Source organism: Microplitis mediator, chromosome 10, assembly GCF_029852145.1.
Source record: "Microplitis mediator isolate UGA2020A chromosome 10, iyMicMedi2.1, whole genome shotgun sequence".
In the NCBI taxonomy this organism is placed as follows: domain Eukaryota; kingdom Metazoa; phylum Arthropoda; class Insecta; order Hymenoptera; family Braconidae; genus Microplitis; species Microplitis mediator.
In genome coordinates, this window is record NC_079978.1 from 19136263 (window position 1) to 19155521 (window position 19259).

Below are 19259 nucleotides of genomic sequence, written 5' to 3' on the forward strand. Positions count from 1 at the left end.
AAGTACCATTGAAATGTAAGGAAGCACTTGTAAGGTAAGAGGTAAGAGGTAAGTACCATTGAAATGATATCGAGAAAAACGTAATGCATTACCCGTATAAGGTTTACGGAAAGATATTCCTTATAAAATGCAAATAAATATTTTTGTGTGGCGTAATAACTATATAGGGGAGGGTGGGGCAGAGCGGCCCCCCTGAAATTTTGACCAAAAAAAAAATTTTTTTTTTTTTCGACTAATTACTATAAATCCGATATGTTTGCGCATTTTTACCCCTACGCATGACATTTGGGGCAAAATGGACAAGCCCAAAATTTTGAAAAAGTGATTTTTTCATATTTTTATCGTCAAATTAAAAAAAAATTATTATAATTCCACATTTCTAGCCCTACGCATAACACCTGGGGCAAAATGGACCAGCCGAAACTTCCGAAAAAATTATTTTTTCATATTTTTTGGCCGTTTCTTTATGTAAGAGGCAAATTTGGTCACTAAAAATTTATAAAAATTAAATTTTTTTTTTTAGTTGATAAATTTTTGAAATAAAGTAAAATTATAGAATTGATTTTTTTTTTTATTAAATAACAATTAGTAATTAAGGTAATCGAGAGTGAACGATTTTTTACGCTTTAAAAAATTTTTTTCGAGTAATATAAAACCAAAAATAGTTGTCAAGAGTAAGAAATACATTCTTAATGATGAAAACAATTTAAAAAAAAAAAAACGGAAAAAAAAAATTTTTTTATCACTTTTTGAAGAGGGGCCGCTCTGCCCCACAAAAAAAAAAAAAAATTTTCAGAATTTTGGCAAAATGTCCATAAATTTGTTCGAAATAGGACAAAAGTAAAGTGATCTTATGGTTGAAAGCCACAAAAAATAATAATTGGCTTAGGGGGGCCGCTCTGCCCCACCCTCCCCTATGCAAAATTTAAATAAGTCCGTGAAAAAAAAAATTAATCAATCGACTATCTTAGACTTTACTCGAGATTAATTATTGTAAATTATTCATCAAAATTTAATTAAATTTTTTCATAACTTAAGACCTTTAATTAGAGAATTTTAATTTATAACATCTTTTCAAAAGTACAGTAAAAATTTAAAAGTTTTTGAAGGTATTGTTAAAAACTTTTTTGTTATTTCTTAAATTTAAAATACACGGGAAAAAATGGGACTCAAAAATACATGAAATATTTTATGTATTTTTGAGTCTCATTTTTCAGTTATTGTATAATATATAATAATAGAAAATACAACTTTTATAATGCTAGTCTATCAAACTTGAAACAGATCCTTTGATATTTCAATCCGTGTGATTTATACTTTTCATCCTGGCTGACCCAAATTACGGTAAATTACTGTAATTTGCTGTAATTTACGGTATTCGGAAGAATTACGGTATTTTATGATAAACATGCGGTATTTTACAGTTACAATACGGCATTCCGCGGCAAAAATATGATATTATAACCGTAAATTTGCAGTAAAAACGGTAATATACCGTACAATTGCGTCAAGCCTGCGGTATTTTACCGTAGAGTGAATGATTGCACTCCCTAGTGGATCCGAATTACGGTAATTACCGTAATTGCGATATCCAGTAGAATTACCACGAATTGCGGCAATTTACCATAGTTTACCTCAGTCTAGTGTATTTTACCGCAATTTTCCCAATTTACGGTAAATTACGGCATTTTACCGTAAATTACGAATTTCGCCGTAAATTACGGCAAACTACGGTAATTACCGTAATTCGGATCCACTATGACTGTAAAAATAAAAAAGCATATGGTACTTATGGTAAAACTGCCGCAAATTACGGTAAATTACCGTATGCTACCGTAATTCGCCTTAAATTACGGAAAAATGCGGTACATTGCCGTAATTTACCGTGATTCGGATCCGCTATGACTGTAAAAATAAAAAAGCATATGGTACTTATGGTAAAAATGCCGCAAATTACGGTAAATTACCGTATGCTACCGTAATTCGCCTTAAATTACGGAAAAATGCGGTAAATTACCGTAATTCGGATCCACCAAGAAGTATTCGTAAGTCAGCATAAAAAAAACTGAAATCATTTCCAAAAAACCGAGATGTGTAATTTAGTGTCTGGTCATAAAGTATTGACCCTAAATTAAAAACACGAATAATTTCCCTAGCGGATCCGAATTACGGTAAATACAGTGATTTACCGTAATTTACGGTGTCTAGCAGAATTACCGTAAATTACGGCAATCTGCGGTAAATTACGGTAATCTACGGCAAATTACCGTAATTTACGGTAATTCTGCTAGGCGCCGTAAAATAACGGTAAATTGCGGCAATTTACCGTAATTTGCCGTAGAGTACCGTAATTTACCGTAGATTACCGTAATTTGCGGTAACTTATCGTAATTTACGGTAATTCTGCTAGGCACCGTAAATTACGGTAATTCTGCTAGGCACCGTAAATTGCGGTAAATTACGGTAAATCATTGTATTTACCGTAATTCGGATCCGCTAGGGTTGTGTCTAAACAAATCGCATTAGAATGTGATATCAAGTAAAAAATTTTTCAGATTTATGAAATTTTGAATATGAGTAGAAGAAACTTTAATTTTTCGGGCTATTATTATATTCATGTATTATTATCTTATTTGCTATCGTGAATATTCATTCAACTATTTTATTTTCTGAAATAATCTTCTGCACGTTATTTTCCGCGTACTTAGTAAAAGTTAAGTTAAAAATTACAAAATTATATCATTAAAGTCGTTAAATGAGCATTATAATTTTCCAAGACAACTCGAGAGTTAGATGAAATCTCAGTAACTTACCTTATCCATCAATTGCCGTACAATTCCATTCCACTCGCCAGTCTCGTAATCGTAAACACCGTACTTGCCATCCGGTACAAGCTCGATCTTGTAGGTAAATCCAACCATTTGTGCTATCTCTCTTAGTAGGTCGATGCAAAATCCCTCGTACCGTTCGTTACCACTGAAATTTCCGGTCTTCTTCAGCATTACGTAGGGTTGTTCCTACGATTCGAGAAGAAAAGAAAATCTGTCGTTTTTTTTTTTACGTCCGTCGTTAAAAATTCGCTTTTATTTTTAGTACTTTTTGTTGATAAGTTTAAAAAAAAAATCTTTTAGTCACAACGACTTCCAAATATTGTTAAAAATATTTATTTGTACTTACGGGTCTCGTTTATAATTAAAATTTATTCGATCCTAGTACAATCAATTCGTTATACAAAAGCAATAACGTTTACAAACACTAATGTATTAACTACTTAATTTATATTAAAGTGCAGCTACTTTGCTTAATTAATATTATTAGATTACTAATAATTAATTACTAATTCGGTGCTCAATAATAGAAGTAATTAAATTAGTCAACGGTAGTAATAAAGGAATAGGCAAATGAAAATAATAAAATGGTAAATAAATAAATCTACGAATGATTAATGTGTTCTGGATAAAAATAAATGAAATAATTTTAAATAAAACAAACCAAGGCATACATGTCGCATGAGTTCATTGACGATGCCATTCCACTCGCCAGTCTCTGGATCTTTCGCGCCATATTTGCGATCCTCAACAAGCTCCAAACGATAATCGAAGCCTACACATTTTGCCACTGCTTCGAGCAGATCCACGCAAAACCCGTAAAACCGATTGTTACCCGTGTAGTTTTTTTCATGGTGCATCATAACATATGGCCTCTCCTGTCCTCAATACATTGATTGTCCAATATATAATTTCCATGAGAAAAAAATATTTTGTATAGTTTGCATATAACAAAAACAAAACACGGGAGAAATTATGGTAACCATTACAATATGTTATGGGAATGGTTTCCATAATGTATGGAAACTGGATTTTTTAAATATCGATAATGGGAACAACACCCATACATATTATGGTAATCATTCTCATATATAGTTTTTTTCCTATGCGATATAGAAATAGTTCCTATATCATTATGATAATAGTTTTTATATCACAATAGTAATCGTTTCTATGCTACTACACGGTAAGAAATATTTTGCGGATATCACTATGCCAGTATGGGCTCGAACGCCATACTGTATGGTATCGACCCGCATGAAAAAAATTTATATCCTAAAATTATACTGAATAATATAACACAGTTTATATTATGATATAATTATTTATATAAGAAGATATATATATTAAAATAACTATTTTTTTGCCGTTTTAATTATATAATTATATATTCTCAAAATATACAAACATGATATATAATATTATATGTTGGCATATATTCAAGCTATATGAACTCCATATATTGAAATTATATTATAAACACATAAGTAATTTTATAATGTTAATATATAAGCTGATATATATTATCGACTCATAAAATTTTAAGTCTAAAAGGTTTATTCCAAGCCTATATCATGTTTTAAACCTAAAAAAGTTTAATTCAGTTTTTTATAGTCAGAGTCGTAGGATGACATCCCCTGATTGAAACGCACACTTGCATATAAACATCTACGGTCAGATCTACTTAATATAAACTAAGATATCTGTTCTTTCTTCATTAATCTGTACCTTTATTTTCTTTCCTGAGTTAAACTGACAAATTGAATGTTCATTTTGCCGATTAAAAAAATATTTATATTATATATTTTTAAGTATATTATCCAATATATAATGCGATATGTTGGAAAAGTATAATGAAAATTATTATTTTTTTTATAACAGTTACTATACTTTAAAATATATGTCTCGATTATATTTCGTTATATTGGAATTTATAACCGGTAAATTATATTTTGAAAATATACAATGCTCTATAATAAAATATAATTTTCTTTTATAGTTTATGTTGTAAGAAAAAATATACTTTCAAGTCATATGAACATTATATTCAAACATCCATGAATTTTCGCCGTTTTATATAATTATATATTTTCGTATATAAAATAAAAATATACATTTTTTTCATGCGGGATGCCAGTATGGGCTCGAACGCCATACTGTATGGTATCGAAGATTTTTATAGGTTATAAAATTGTATGCATAGATGATTCAACCATTGCGGGAATAGTAACATTGGCAATAGTTGTCGCGGACGCCGCAATGTCAGTATGGCCGTCAGGTCCATACTGCGTTGCCGTATCTACAATGCTTATGGCCGATAAACCTAGTCTAACGGCATCTATATAGTTTTGGTGGTAATACGACAGTATACATTGATTGACACGCCAGAAATTATGGCGGAAACAACTGGTAGCATTGTGCCCGTGGCATTGTAGTATGGGTCTCAGGGCCATGCTGTTTCGCCGTGCCTGCTATGCATAAGTGTGAGCAATACAATAGCTCCAGTGCTATACAGTATAGTAAATAACGCCATACTTCCGGGAATGTTTCACATACTATTTTAGTATCTGTCTTGAGACCATACCAGCATGGTGTTGCAAGCCATGCATTCCTTGCTGAGTATGGGGCCGTTCATAAAATACGTCCCCTGCCCATAATGACAGAAATATACACATAGAAATATTTGTATATTTACAAGTATGAATCGAATGACTTCCTATCGAGATAAAAATTTGTAAAATTGTTTGTTAAGCTATGAACGTCAAGTTTCCTTAAATTTCTGACCCCCCTTGTCACAGTAAGTGACAGTTTCCCCCCCCCCTCCTCCCATATGTGCGAACGTATTTTCTGAACAGCCCCCATACGAAAAAAATATATATCCGGGCATATCTGGAATATATCGCATATATGCAACATATATATAAATATATGTCTCATATATGCAGATTTGCCCGGATATATCCGGATATATATTTTTTTCATATGGGCTCTATAGTAATTGTTCCCATATATTTTAGTAATGATTCCTATAATATGAGGAATTTGTAAGTGTCATGGTAACCATTACAATAATCTTCTAGTAACCGTTACCATAATAGTATTGGAACCGTTACTAGTAACGGTAATATGGTTACTGATGAGTATGGTAATCATTACCATAATTCAGGTACCCTACGATACAGAAACTATTACCATAATTAAAGGAATTGTTCCCATAGTTATAGGAACTTTTTCCCTAAATTGGGTTCTAAGCCCATAATTCCCAGTAATTATTATCATGTACTAAGAACGTTTACCATAATTTTCTCTCCGTGAATGAACAATAAAGTCGTTATCTTTTTTTTTTTTACAGTGATTGTGCCATTGTATTTTCTCGAAATTTCGTCAATTACAGACATACGTTGATTGTGATTATTTAGGGCAACTTTTTTTACGAACGTTACGGTTAATATAATATTACGGTCGGATGATAAGAGAAATATGACGATTGATTACCGTCATATATATTACATACTACGAGTGGAGTCAAGCGTAGCTTCATTAATGGATCACAAATAGCGAAATACAGATCGAAAGTAAACGTTGTTAATTTAGACAATGCAATGTATGAAAACGTAGGATTTAGGGTTGTAAGCTCTACCGGTGTGATTAGGTAACTAACATAACTGATTTCCCAAGAGAATAAAAGGGTTGTAAGAAATAATAATAATCCTAAATTCTTGATAAAATATTTGGTTAAAATTTTTTGAGGTACAAATTTACTATTATTGAACCACAATCTTAAAATTGTATAAATCTTATTCATGTTTTTATTGTTATTGATTGAATTGATAAATAATTTGTTGGAGTAGTTGAAGTGATTTTCAAATTTAGTGAACATGAATGTTTTTATGGGTAAAAAGTAAAGTTAAGGCAGTTACTCGGTTTTAGAACTGCTGCTCAGAATTAAATAAAAATCGAAATATCGATACTGCCATTCTAATAGGGCGTATCCCACAAAATTTGACATTTTCACTTTTTTTGAAAATGGAATCATTGTAACAATGAGCAGCTTATGAAAAAATTTTAGAGTTTAAATTGTTTATTTAGTATTTTTGAATAAATATTCTAATATGTCGTATCCCACATTCGTATGGGTTCAGTCACGTTTAACATTTTCAATTTTAAGTTAATTTTAAGCAAGCAATTAACGACATTAATGAGAAGGTAATTATGCATAATTTTTGACTCTCCTTACGTCATACAATTCAAAATTATTTATTCACTACAAATTCCTGTATTTTATGAAAAACATGAAAATAAATTTATAGGTTATACCAATGTAACCATATTTTAAATAATTTTGTTTTGCCGACCGTGAAACGTTTTTATCGTTTCCTGAAAAATTTCTCAAATGTGGGATAAGGCATATTAGAATGGCAGTATCGATATTCGTAGAAGATCCTGTAAATTTTGACGGGAAATTCTTTGTGAGTACTACTTACTAGCACTGTAAATCGTAGTGTTTTAATTAGAAACACTTAAGTGTTTAATTGTCATTTAAATACATTGTAGTCACTTTCTGAACGTTCGCAAGTGTGTAGAAAGTGACTACAATGTAGTTAAATGGCAACAAAACACTTAGGTGTTTAATAATTAAACACTTCGATTTACGCTATGAGGTTAGTGATTACTTTTACTAATAAAAGTGATTTTTATTCGGGAATAATAATAGTAATTACACTGTAAAAAATTTGGAAAATGGGTGACCCGGGGGCCAGCCTTGTAGCGAATTTGCGCATTATACACGATATCAAAGAAATTTTCTTATTTTAAGTGGCGTTCATAAAACACGTCACCCAAAATTTTACCTTTTTAGCCCTACCCCCCTTCGTCACTATTTCACATTTTCGCGACCCCCCCCCCCTCCATGAATATTGCGTTACAAATGATAGATCCCTCCCCATTATGACGGAAATACACTCATCCAAAAAATTAAAGGAACAAGAAAATTTTATGAATTTTTTTGTGATTTTCAGAAGGCTGTATTTTCATAAAAAATGATCGTATCAAAAAAACAAAAATAGCAAATCGTAGCTGAATAAATTTTCTAAACAAGCCATGAATTGATTTTTCTGAAAAAAATTTTCCCGTCCCCGTAGACCTAAAAAACAAAACAAAAAAATTTAGAAAAATTTTGTCTCGAGCTATTTCTTATGATTCCGGAAAAACCGTAGCTCAAAAAATTATTTTGCTCGAAGATCTTTTAACTAGAGATTTCAAGCTTCAATTTGCTTTTTTTATTTTTTCGATACGATCATTTTTCATTGATAAAATTTTCTTGTTCCTTTAATTTTTTGAATAAGTGTATATACGTGGAAATATTTATATACTTACAAATATGAAACGAATGACTTTCTATCGTATCAAAAAAAAAAAAAAAAAAAACGAGTAAAATTTGCGAAATTGTTTGATGAGCTGCGAACGTCACGTTTTCTTGAACTCCCAACCCCTTTTGTCACACTAAGAGACCCCCCCCCCCATAAGTGCGGACGTATTTTATGAACGGCCCCTAGGTAGCGAATAATTTATTTTCAACTAGAACAATATCCGCTATGAAATTTGTGTTCCCGCCAATAATTTTAGTTACACTTTGATATTTATTTAGTAGCTGTTAAAAAAATAACCATTAAAAATTGACTGAGGAAAATAAAATAGGGCTAAGAAGTATGCATGTGAATAGTATGTTCTAAAAAGAAAGCTGTGGAACGCTCGATAATACAAGCAGAAACTGTAAAGCTTCGGAAAAGCACTTGAAATGTTTTCACAATGTTGTATGTAGTGAATAACAGTTTTTATTTCGTTACGTATGTAATATTCCGGCGAATGGTCGTAAACTCAAGAACTCAAGCTATTGCCAGATTTACTCAATTTCTTTTTTCACCAAGAACAAAAGTTTATTGCATCGTATTTATTCATTGTGCTTATGATATTTCTTGTATATTTTATTTCAATTTCAGCATAAATATCACTATACATTTTAATAATATTTACATATAAAATAAATAATAACAACAATCTGCTTATTTTAAATCAAATAAGCGATATTATGATCAAGAAATTGAATTGGTTCAGACAATTAATGTGGAATGTAAGCGAATTGTAAAAAAAAAATTGTTTTTAATTGTGTTTTATAAACTACGATAAGTTGCATGAAAAGCAAATAATAAAGAATGCAAACTAAATGAATATTTTATGTACATAAAATATTAACTCACCGGAATTGTTATGACTTTCAGTGTAACATTTACGGTTCCAGGTTCGAAAAATGCTGTAAAATCTGTTACATTTACGCCTGATTCGGGTCTCCATTCGCCCACCTATTTTACAAAATGAAAACAATCGTATTTGATATGTAATTCATAAAAAAACTTTTCCTAAGTGTCCAAACTTCAAGTTTCAGTGTCCCTACAGCCAGTCGAAATAAAATAATTTCAGTCATATGCCGCAAACAAATATTAGCAACTAACTGGTGTCCATTTACTTTCAATGCTCACACATTTTACGGGGACCGTTTCCTCATTTTAGGATCATTTCAGGTACACACGAGTTGCGATGCCTCTATTTCCTCTCCAGATGACACCCTTAGACATCAATCGGAGAAGAGTTCAACCCAACTAGAAATTACAGTTCGTTTTTTATTAGCTCCGGATTAGGCATGCCGAATTCCGAGTTCGCGCCAAATGAGGCAACCGCATAAGGTTCGCATCACTAAAATAACGCACGTCCGAAATCCTGCATAATTAGGAAAGCCGAATTCGGCACAAATTCAGAAACTGAAGTCGCCCCGAAAAAACCGTAATCTATCTGTAAAAAATGATCATACATAGAAATTAGCAATATATGGTCATGTATGACTGTAATAATATAATTTTGATTAACTAAATTGAAAAAAAAAAAAAAAAAAAAAAAAAAAAAAAAAAAAATTTGTCATAGTTTAAAATTATTTTTGCAAAGCAGTATATCATCAGATATTCTAATTGAATGTTACTTTAATTTCCAATCGAATTAGAAATTTTTAATTCAAGGAAAAACGTGAAAATCATTAAGACCGCTGTTGTGGGATTCGAACCCGGGACCTTACGCACGAAAGACTGGCGCTTTAACTACTACGCTACTCTACCGATTGTGGCTCCTAAGTTTAGTTATGGTATTAAAATGATATTCGGTACCAGCCAGGAATTCCAAAGATATACCTAACTTAGGCAATGACGAAGACTTTCCTAATAATAGCCAAAATTGGCATACCTAATTTTAGCAAGCTTTCGGTCATCCCAATCCGATTTTAGTCAGGGATTCCAAAGATTCACTTAACTTTTACATCCTGCCGAAAACTCCTAATGACAAACAAGTTTGGAAAAGTTTTGGTTTATCGAGTTTCGGTTTCCCTCATAAGGACGGGACACGGTCAAACTAGGCTTGCTGTACTTCGGAAAGCCTCATTCGTCCCGAATTGGTATTTTGGCATGCTGTACTGGAATTCTAGTTGGCTAAAGAACTCGCCCCTTTCACACGTGGTGTCTAATAACAACCACCACAAAACCATACCCTTGGGCCTAACACTTCTTTCATCTTCGGAAATAAAGAAACTCTGGTCGAAATGGGTTTGGACCCCCCCCCCCCCCCTATGACACCGGTTACCTGTACTGGTGAACAGACCTTTTCGAGAAAAAGACGTGGCCTTTCTATTTATAATCACTCAGATTTCAGACATGACATTAACAAAAACTTACACTGGTCCATCACTGAGTGATTTTCTAATCTTCGAGATCTGCGGGAAAAAAAAAAACTAATGTTTCCGTCCGCTGACTGAAGGCATTCGTAATTAAAACTCTAATAATTGTCATTTGTTTAATAATAATTACAGACCATTAACTTTATTTGCGTGAATGACAGTTCTGACTGTGATCAAGTTCTATTAAAATAAGTGTAGATAATTAATAGTATTTACAGCTCTGCCTAATTATAAATGCAAATCACAATTTACGCTTACGCTAATAGTTGATCACACCATTGGTCTGAAATTAACTTGTTTTTGATGACTGGCTGCTAACACTAAAACTTGAAGTTCCTATGCAGGCAATCATGAAAAATATAGTTTGTAACACAGGATGAAACACAACCAGACTGCGGGCGATGTCAGCCCTTGCCTACGGCTCGGGCAACAAACTTCACCCTGGTCCAGAATCGATTCGTTTCATCCCTCGTCATTAAATGATTTAGTAGAAAATATATTATTAATATTTTGTCTTACCTTTACAAGAGAATGTTGTTTCAGTTTTAGTAAGTCTAGCTTGAATTGTATGCGACGACCTTCTTTGAACTCAATAGGACCAGAAATACCTTTCATTTCCACCTAAACACAAAAATTTATAAATAGTTCATTAAATTCTCGTCACTATAATTCGAAATATTTTTTTGACTCATGTTTAAAAGTATTTTCAGAGGGGAGTTTGCTTGGTAGAGATTATGGCCACTGCCCTTCCATGATTTCTAAAAATTTTGTAATGTCTGCAATATCAACTAAACTTAATCCTAAATTAGTTCTTATGACCGTTGCACAATTAAGTGGTTTAAGTTTCTTATTCGATCGGCGTTAAATAATTTCAAGGAATCATCTCCCTTTCGACGCCGATCAATGTTCGTATTTTTCGTTAAGTTGTTATGACTGCTCTGACAACCATATCCGGTCTCCCCTACTTTCTGCTTTCCTACTTTACTACTACTACATACTTTCCTGCTTTACAGCAGTATTTAATGTAATTGACTTGAAAAATGAAAATAATTAAAAGAATTTTCCTCATGACGTGGCCAGTAGCGTTAGCGGATATATTTCTGGGACGTTGTTAAATTATAGTTCAAGCTTTGCCTCCACTGTCTGACCTCTATTGGTTGATGGATAGAAACACTTGGCGATGTCGCAGTCTAAAATGCGTTGCAACATATCTCACGACGGCCAATTTCTTAGGTTAAATAAGTTAATGTGTGCAGGAAACTGTTCTCTGTAAGCACATTACAGCCTACTTTGCAAGTGTTTTTAACTTCCCGCTAAGAAAATTGAAAATTTTCAAAAATTCGGGAAGTGATTGGTTTCGGTCCGATTTTCGAAAACCGAGTTTCTATCAGATCTTGACGTTTTGAGGTTCTAGGAAGCTGTTCTGACTAATTTCAAGATGATGTCCGAGTGTACGTATGTATGTATATACAAATATCTCGAAATTTTGTAAGAAATAATCTATAGGGGAGGGTGGGGCAGAGCGGCCCCCCTAAGCCAATTATTATTTTTTGTGGCTTTCAACCATAAGATCACTTTACTTTTGTCCTATCTCGAACAAATTTATGGACATTTTGCCAAAATTCTGAAAAAAAAAATTTTTTTGTGAGGCAGAGCGGTCCCCCTCCCAAAAGTGATAAAAAAATTTTTTTTTTCGTTTTTTTTTTTTTTTAGATTGTTTTCATCATTAACAATGTATTTCTTTCTCTTGACAACTATTTTTGGTTTTATATTCCTCGAAAAAAATTGTTTAAGGTGTAATAAATCGTTCACTCTTGATTACCTTAATTACTAATTGTTATTTAATAAAAAAAAAATTTAATTCTATAGTTTTACTTTATTTCAAAAATTTATCAACTAAAAAAAAAAATTTAATTTTTATAAATTTTTAGTGACCAAATTTGCCTCTTACATAGAGAAACGGCCGAAAAATATGAAAAAATAATTTTTTCGGAAGTTTCAGCTGGTCCATTTTGCCCCAGGTGTTATGCGTAGGGCTAGAAATGTGGAATTATAACAATTTTTTTTTAATTTGACGATAAAATTATGAAAAAATCACTTTTTCAAAATTTTGGACTTGTTCATTTTGTCCCAAATGTCATGCGTAGGAGTAAAAATGCGCAAACATATCGGATTTATAGTAATTAGTCGAAAAAAAAAAAAATTTTTTTTTGATCAAAATTTCAGGGGGGCCGCTCTGCCCCACCCTCCCCTATATTTTTTTAAAAATGTTTAATTTTCTTCCAAGTGAAAATTCATCCAAGTGAAAGTTATATTTAGCAACGTTTGCTTAGAAAATTCAATTTTCACGTAGTGTGTGGTGTACGAAAACTCTGATTTTTTTAGTCTCATACGACCACTTTATTCTCTATCTAAAGCATAATATTGTGAATACACTTTAAAAATATTCTAAAGCATTTGAAATTCCTTTTATGAATGGAAAAAAATAAAACATTTAAAAGTGTATAAAAGAATGACTTTAATTCTTTAGATAGGGAATAAAACACTTGCATAAAACGGTTGGGTTTCTCGTCCAACTATATGGACTTTATTTTCACTACACATGTTTCGTAAATGTATCATTAATTTACAGTTTTTATGTTATACTTTACCAAGATAGAAAAAAAAACTAAACGAGCTGTGAGTTTTTATTAAACCGAGTTTACGACGATAACTGCGCAACAGCGTACGCGAGGCAGCGAAAACTTCGCTAGGATTGTGAAACTAAGTTAACTTTAAAACATCGTTCGTGTGTAAAATTTGACAATTAACGAAACATAACTAGTAACGTACAAACGCCATTATTTTGAATTTATAAATGAAAAATGAAGTAAAGGACTCGGGTATATTGACCACGTTCGAGTTTCTGACCTTTTTAGCTTTTGCTGTAAGTTAAAATTTAAAATCAACAAAAAATATGCTTAGTATATATTAATTAACGAGCGTGAAAACATTACTGTGAATATATTTTCGAACTTTTCGAGCTTAAAAATACCATTACAAGCAAATATTTTTACGAGCTTTTCAAGCTCTAACAAGTTACGTTTTATGCTACACGGGAAAAAATGCTGGAGTAGAATTTACTACACCAAACTAGTAAAAATTTTACTACACTTTGTAGTCGCCGCAATGACAACTGTAGTAACATAAACCACAGTGTGCGTGATATTTTACTACCATAGGAGTTCTGCTTACTACTGTAATGTGGTAAAACTTTGTAGTTTCCACAACTACTCAATGTAGTATAAAATACTTATTTTGTGGTTTTGGGAACCACATAATTTTATATGAATTGGTATCTGTTACTATTTTTGGAGTATACAATACCAGATTACTTGTACAATCTACTCCAATGTGGGGTAAAATGATCGAAAGAAGAAAATAACAGCGCCACCTACAACTTTTTTACTCCATTCTGTGAGTATCCTCAACTTGTGTCAGTGCATTGCACGACTCATGATGCGAAGCATCTGAGATGTGCTTTATGATCGAAAAATTTAATTCGCCTCACTTCGGCAACTATTTCAATTATTATACCCTTGTTAGTTTACAAAATTGAGATATGTTGCATACTATTTTGAAGATAATTAAATGGAGATTAGTTCCATACTTTTCAAAAATTTATTTAATTCAATAAAAAAGAAAAAAACATCAAAATAGTCTAAAAAAATTTCCTGTCCGTCAAGTATAAAACCCGTAGACACAATAACTTACGAAAAAATGCAGTAATTGAATCAAATTTTTTTTTTTTTAATTCTTTGAAAGATTTGTAGATCCCCTATTGCTACTGGCTAGGTAATTCAGTGTCGTTTAATAACAATTAATAAAAGAATAAAAAGGCTGTATAACTATATCTATATATATCGATGTAAAATTAACATGGATGCCGATATATCTATACCTATACATTATACGTACATTTATCCCACCAGGGGCGCTTGCGAATTACCATCCTAGTGTAGCTGTTTTTTTTTTTTTGCTAATTGGTAAGCCTGAATTGTTTCAGTTCAATTTTTTTTTATTTACATATATTTTTTTTGCTTTTGTTATTAATCGAAATATTTTGAGTAGGTTCTTTCATAATTATATAAAAAAAACTAATATAATTTAAAAAAAAAAAAAAAAAAAAAAAAATATTTAAGGAAAGAAAATATTATATATTTTAAATTTATTCGTGCTTCCCGCTATTTTTTTATAATTATTTTATTATTTCATAATAAATGAGCATTATGAGTCGCGGACTTTTGGATTTTCCAAATTTTTGAGACTAGTTTCCCATCGGAAATTTCCCGAGGAACACGAACGTGAAAGTACTTTAGCTGAGCAGTCGCTAGATTCGTCAGAATCAATCAAAAAGCCCCGGAAGATCGAAATAATTCAGGTCTTGCCGTTTCACTTCGTCTTTTGATTCTGATTTTTTTTGGAAATTAGCTATTTGACACTAGTTTCCTATCGGAAATTTCCCGAGGAACACGATCAGGAAAGTAGTTTAGCTGAGCAGTCCCTAGATTCGTCAGAATCAATCAAAATGCCCCGGAAAGATAGAAATAATTCAGGTCTTGCCGTTTCACTTCGTCTTTTGATTCTGATTTTTTTCGAAAATTAGCTACTTGACACTAGTTTCCCATCGAAAATTTCCCGAGGAACACGATCGTGAAAGTACTTTAGCTAAGCAGACGCTAGATTCGTCAGAATCAATCAAAAAGCCCCGGAAGATAGAAATAATTCAGGTCTTGCCGTTTCACTCCATCTTTTGATTCTGATTTTTTTCGAAAATTAGCTACTTGACACTAGTTTCCCATCGGAAATTTCCCGAGGAACACGATCAGGAAAGTAGTTTAGCTGAGCAGTCCCTAGATTCGTCAGAATCAATCATAATGCCCCGGAAGATAGAAATAATTCAGGTCTTGCCGTTTCACTTCGTCTTTTGATTCTGATTTTTTTCGAAAATTAGCTATTTGACACTAGTTTCCCATCGGAAATTTCCCAAGGAACACGATCGTGAAAGTACTTTAGCTGAGCAGTCGTTAGATTCGTCAGAATCAATCAAAAAGCCCCGGAAGATCGAAATAATTCAGGTCTTGCCGTTTCACTTCGTCTTTTGATTCTGATTTTTTTCGAAAATTAGCTACTTGACACTAGTTTCCCATCGAAAATTTCCCGAAGAACACGATCAGGAAAGTACTTTAGCTAAGCAGACGCTAGATTCGTCAGAATCAATCAAAAACCCCGGAAGATAGAAATAATTCAGGTCTTGCCGTTTCACTTCGTCTTTTGATTCTGATTTTTTTCGAAAATTAGCTATTTGACACTAGTATCCCATCGGAAATTTCCCAAGGAACACGATCGTGAAAGTACTTTAGCTGAGCAGTCGTTAGATTCGTCAGAATCAATCAAAAAGCCCCGGAAGATCGAAATAATTCAGGTCTTGCCGTTTCACTTCGTCTTTTGATTCTGATTTTTTTCGAAAATTAGCTACTTGACACTAGTTTCCCATCGAAAATTTCCCGAAGAACACGATCAGGAAAGTACTTTAGCTAAGCAGACGCTAGATTCGTCAGAATCAATCATAATGCCCCGGAAGATAGAAATAATTCAGGTCTTGCCGTTTCACTTCGTCTTTTGATTCTGATTTTTTTCGAAAATTAGCTATTTGACACTAGTTTCCCATCGGAAATTTCCCGAGGAACACGATCAGGAAAGTAGTTTAGCTGAGCAGTCCCTAGATTCGTCAGAATCAATCATAATGCCCCGGAAGATAGAAATAATTCAGGTCTTGCCGTTTCACTTCGTCTTTTGATTCTGATTTTTTTCGAAAATTAGCTATTTGACACTAGTTTTCCATCGGAAATTTCCCGAGGAACACGATCGTAAAAGTACTTTAGCTGAGCAGTCGCTAGATTCGTCAGAATCAATCAAAAAGCCCCGGAAGATCGAAATAATTCAGGTCTTGCCGTTTCACTTCGTCTTTTGATTCTGATTTTTTTTGAAAATTAGCTATTTGACACTAGTTTCCTATCGGAAATTTCCCGAGGAACACGATCAGGAAAGTAGTTTAGCTGAGCAGTCCCTAGATTCGTCAGAATCAATCAAAAACCCCGGAAGATAGAAATAATTCAGGTCTTGCCGTTTCACTTCGTCTTTTGATTCTGATTTTTTTCGAAAATTAGCTATTTGACACTAGTTTCCCATCGGAAATTTCCCAAGGAACACGATCGTGAAAGTACTTTAGCTGAGCAGTCGTTAGATTCGTCAGAATCAATCAAAAAGCCCCGGAAGATCGAAATAATTCAGGTCTTGCCGTTTCACTTCGTCTTTTGATTCTGATTTTTTTCGAAAATTAGCTACTTGACACTAGTTTCCCATCGAAAATTTCCCGAAGAACACGATCAGGAAAGTACTTTAGCTAAGCAGACGCTAGATTCGTCAGAATCAATCATAATGCCCCGGAAGATAGAAATAATTCAGGTCTTGCCGTTTCACTTCGTCTTTTGATTCTGATTTTTTTCGAAAATTAGCTATTTGACACTAGTTTCCCATCGGAAATTTCCCGAGGAACACGATCAGGAAAGTAGTTTAGCTGAGCAGTCCCTAGATTCGTCAGAATCAATCATAATGCCCCGGAAGATAGAAATAATTCAGGTCTTGCCGTTTCACTTCGTCTTTTGATTCTGATTTTTTTCGAAAATTAGCTATTTGACACTAGTTTTCCATCGGAAATTTCCCGAGGAACACGATCGTAAAAGTACTTTAGCTGAGCAGTCGCTAGATTCGTCAGAATCAATCAAAAAGCCCCGGAAGATCGAAATAATTCAGGTCTTGCCGTTTCACTTCGTCTTTTGATTCTGATTTTTTTTGAAAATTAGCTATTTGACACTAGTTTCCTATCGGAAATTTCCCGAGGAACACGATCAGGAAAGTAGTTTAGCTGAGCAGTCCCTAGATTCGTCAGAATCAATCAAAAACCCCGGAAGATAGAAATAATTCAGGTCTTGCCGTTTCACTTCGTCTTTTGATTCTGATTTTTTTCGAAAATTAGCTATTTGACACTAGTTTCCCATCGGAAATTTCCCAAGGAACACGATCGTGAAAGTACTTTAGCTGAGCAGTCGTTAGATTCGTCAGAATCAATCAAAAAGCCCCGGAAGATCGAAATAATTCAGGTCTTGCCGTTTCACTTCGTCTTTTGATTCTGATTTTTTTCGAAAATTAGCTACTTGACACTAGTTTCCCATCGAAAATTTCCCGAAGAACACGATCAGGAAAGTACTTTAGCTAAGCAGACGCTAGATTCGTCAGAATCAATCATAATGCCCCGGAAGATAGAAATAATTCAGGTCTTGCCGTTTCACTTCGTCTTTTGATTCTGATTTTTTTCGAAAATTAGCTATTTGACACTAGTTTCCTATCGGAAATTTCCCGAGGAACACGATCAGGAAAGTAGTTTAGCTGAGCAGTCCCTAGATTCGTCAGAATCAATCATAATGCCCCGGAAGATAGAAATAATTCAGGTCTTGCCGTTTCACTTCGTCTTTTGATTCTGATTTTTTTCGAAAATTAGCTATTTGACACTAGTTTTCCATCGGAAATTTCCCGAGGAACACGATCGTAAAAGTACTTTAGCTGAGCAGTCGCTAGATTCGTCAGAATCAATCAAAAAGCCCCGGAAGATCGAAATAATTCAGGTCTTGCCGTTTCACTTCGTCTTTTGATTCTGATTTTTTTTGAAAATTAGCTATTTGACACTAGTTTCCTATCGGAAATTTCCCGAGGAACACGATCAGGAAAGTAGTTTAGCTGAGCAGTCCCTAGATTCGTCAGAATCAATCAAAATGCCCCGGAAAGATAGAAATAATTCAGGTCTTGCCGTTTCACTTCGTCTTTTGATTCTGATTTTTTTCGAAAATTAGCTACTTGACACTAGTTTCCCATCGAAAATTTCCCGAGGAACACGATCGTGAAAGTACTTTAGCTAAGCAGACGCTAGATTCGTCAGAATCAATCAAAAAGCCCCGGAAGATAGAAATAATTCAGGTCTTGCCGTTTCACTCCATCTTTTGATTCTGATTTTTTTCGAAAATTAGCTATTTGACACTAGTTTCCCATCGGAAATTTCCCGAGGAACACGATCAGGAAAGTAGTTTAGCTGAGCAGTCCCTAGATTCGTCAGAATCAATCATAATGCCCCGGAAGATAGAAATAATTCAGGTCTTGCCGTTTCACTTCGTCTTTTGATTCTGATTTTTTTCGAAAATTAGCTATTTGACACTAGTTTTCCATCGGAAATTTCCCGAGGAACACGATCGTGAAAGTACTTTAGCTGAGCAGTCGCTAGATTCGTCAGACTCAATCAAAAAGCCCCGGAAGATCGAAATAATTCAGGTCTTGCCGTTTCACTTCGTCTTTTGATTCTGATTTTTTCCGAAAATTAGCTATTTGACACTAGTTCCCCATCGGAAATTTCCCGAGGAACACGATCAGGAAAGTAGTTTAGCTGAGCAGTCCCTAGATTCGTCAGAATCAATCATAATGCCCCGGAAGATAGAAATAATTCAGGTCTTGCCGTTTCACTACATCTTTTGATTCTGATTTTCTTTCGAAAATTAGCTATTGCACGA

The 19259-nt window shown here is 33.4% G+C and overlaps 1 protein-coding gene across 7 annotated transcripts in view; it reads right to left on the minus strand.

Moving 5' to 3' along the window:
* The window catches only part of LOC130676748 (glutamate receptor ionotropic, kainate 2-like), a 277423-nt gene that overhangs the window by 23531 nt on the left and 234633 nt on the right, over positions 1-19259 (minus strand). For 4 of the 7 annotated variants that reach the window (XM_057483228.1, XM_057483227.1, XM_057483231.1 and 1 more), the window contains exons 9-12: positions 11122-11223; positions 9086-9187; positions 3503-3706; positions 2814-3017 (exon numbers count right to left, since the gene is read on the minus strand). In XM_057483228.1, coding sequence (XP_057339211.1) covers positions 2814-3017; positions 3503-3706; positions 9086-9187; positions 11122-11223 — 612 coding nt within the window. The remainder of the gene's footprint in view (positions 1-2813; positions 3018-3502; positions 3707-9085; positions 9188-11121; positions 11224-19259) is intronic. The other 3 variants (XM_057483230.1, XM_057483229.1, XM_057483233.1) reach the window with 3 other exon arrangements.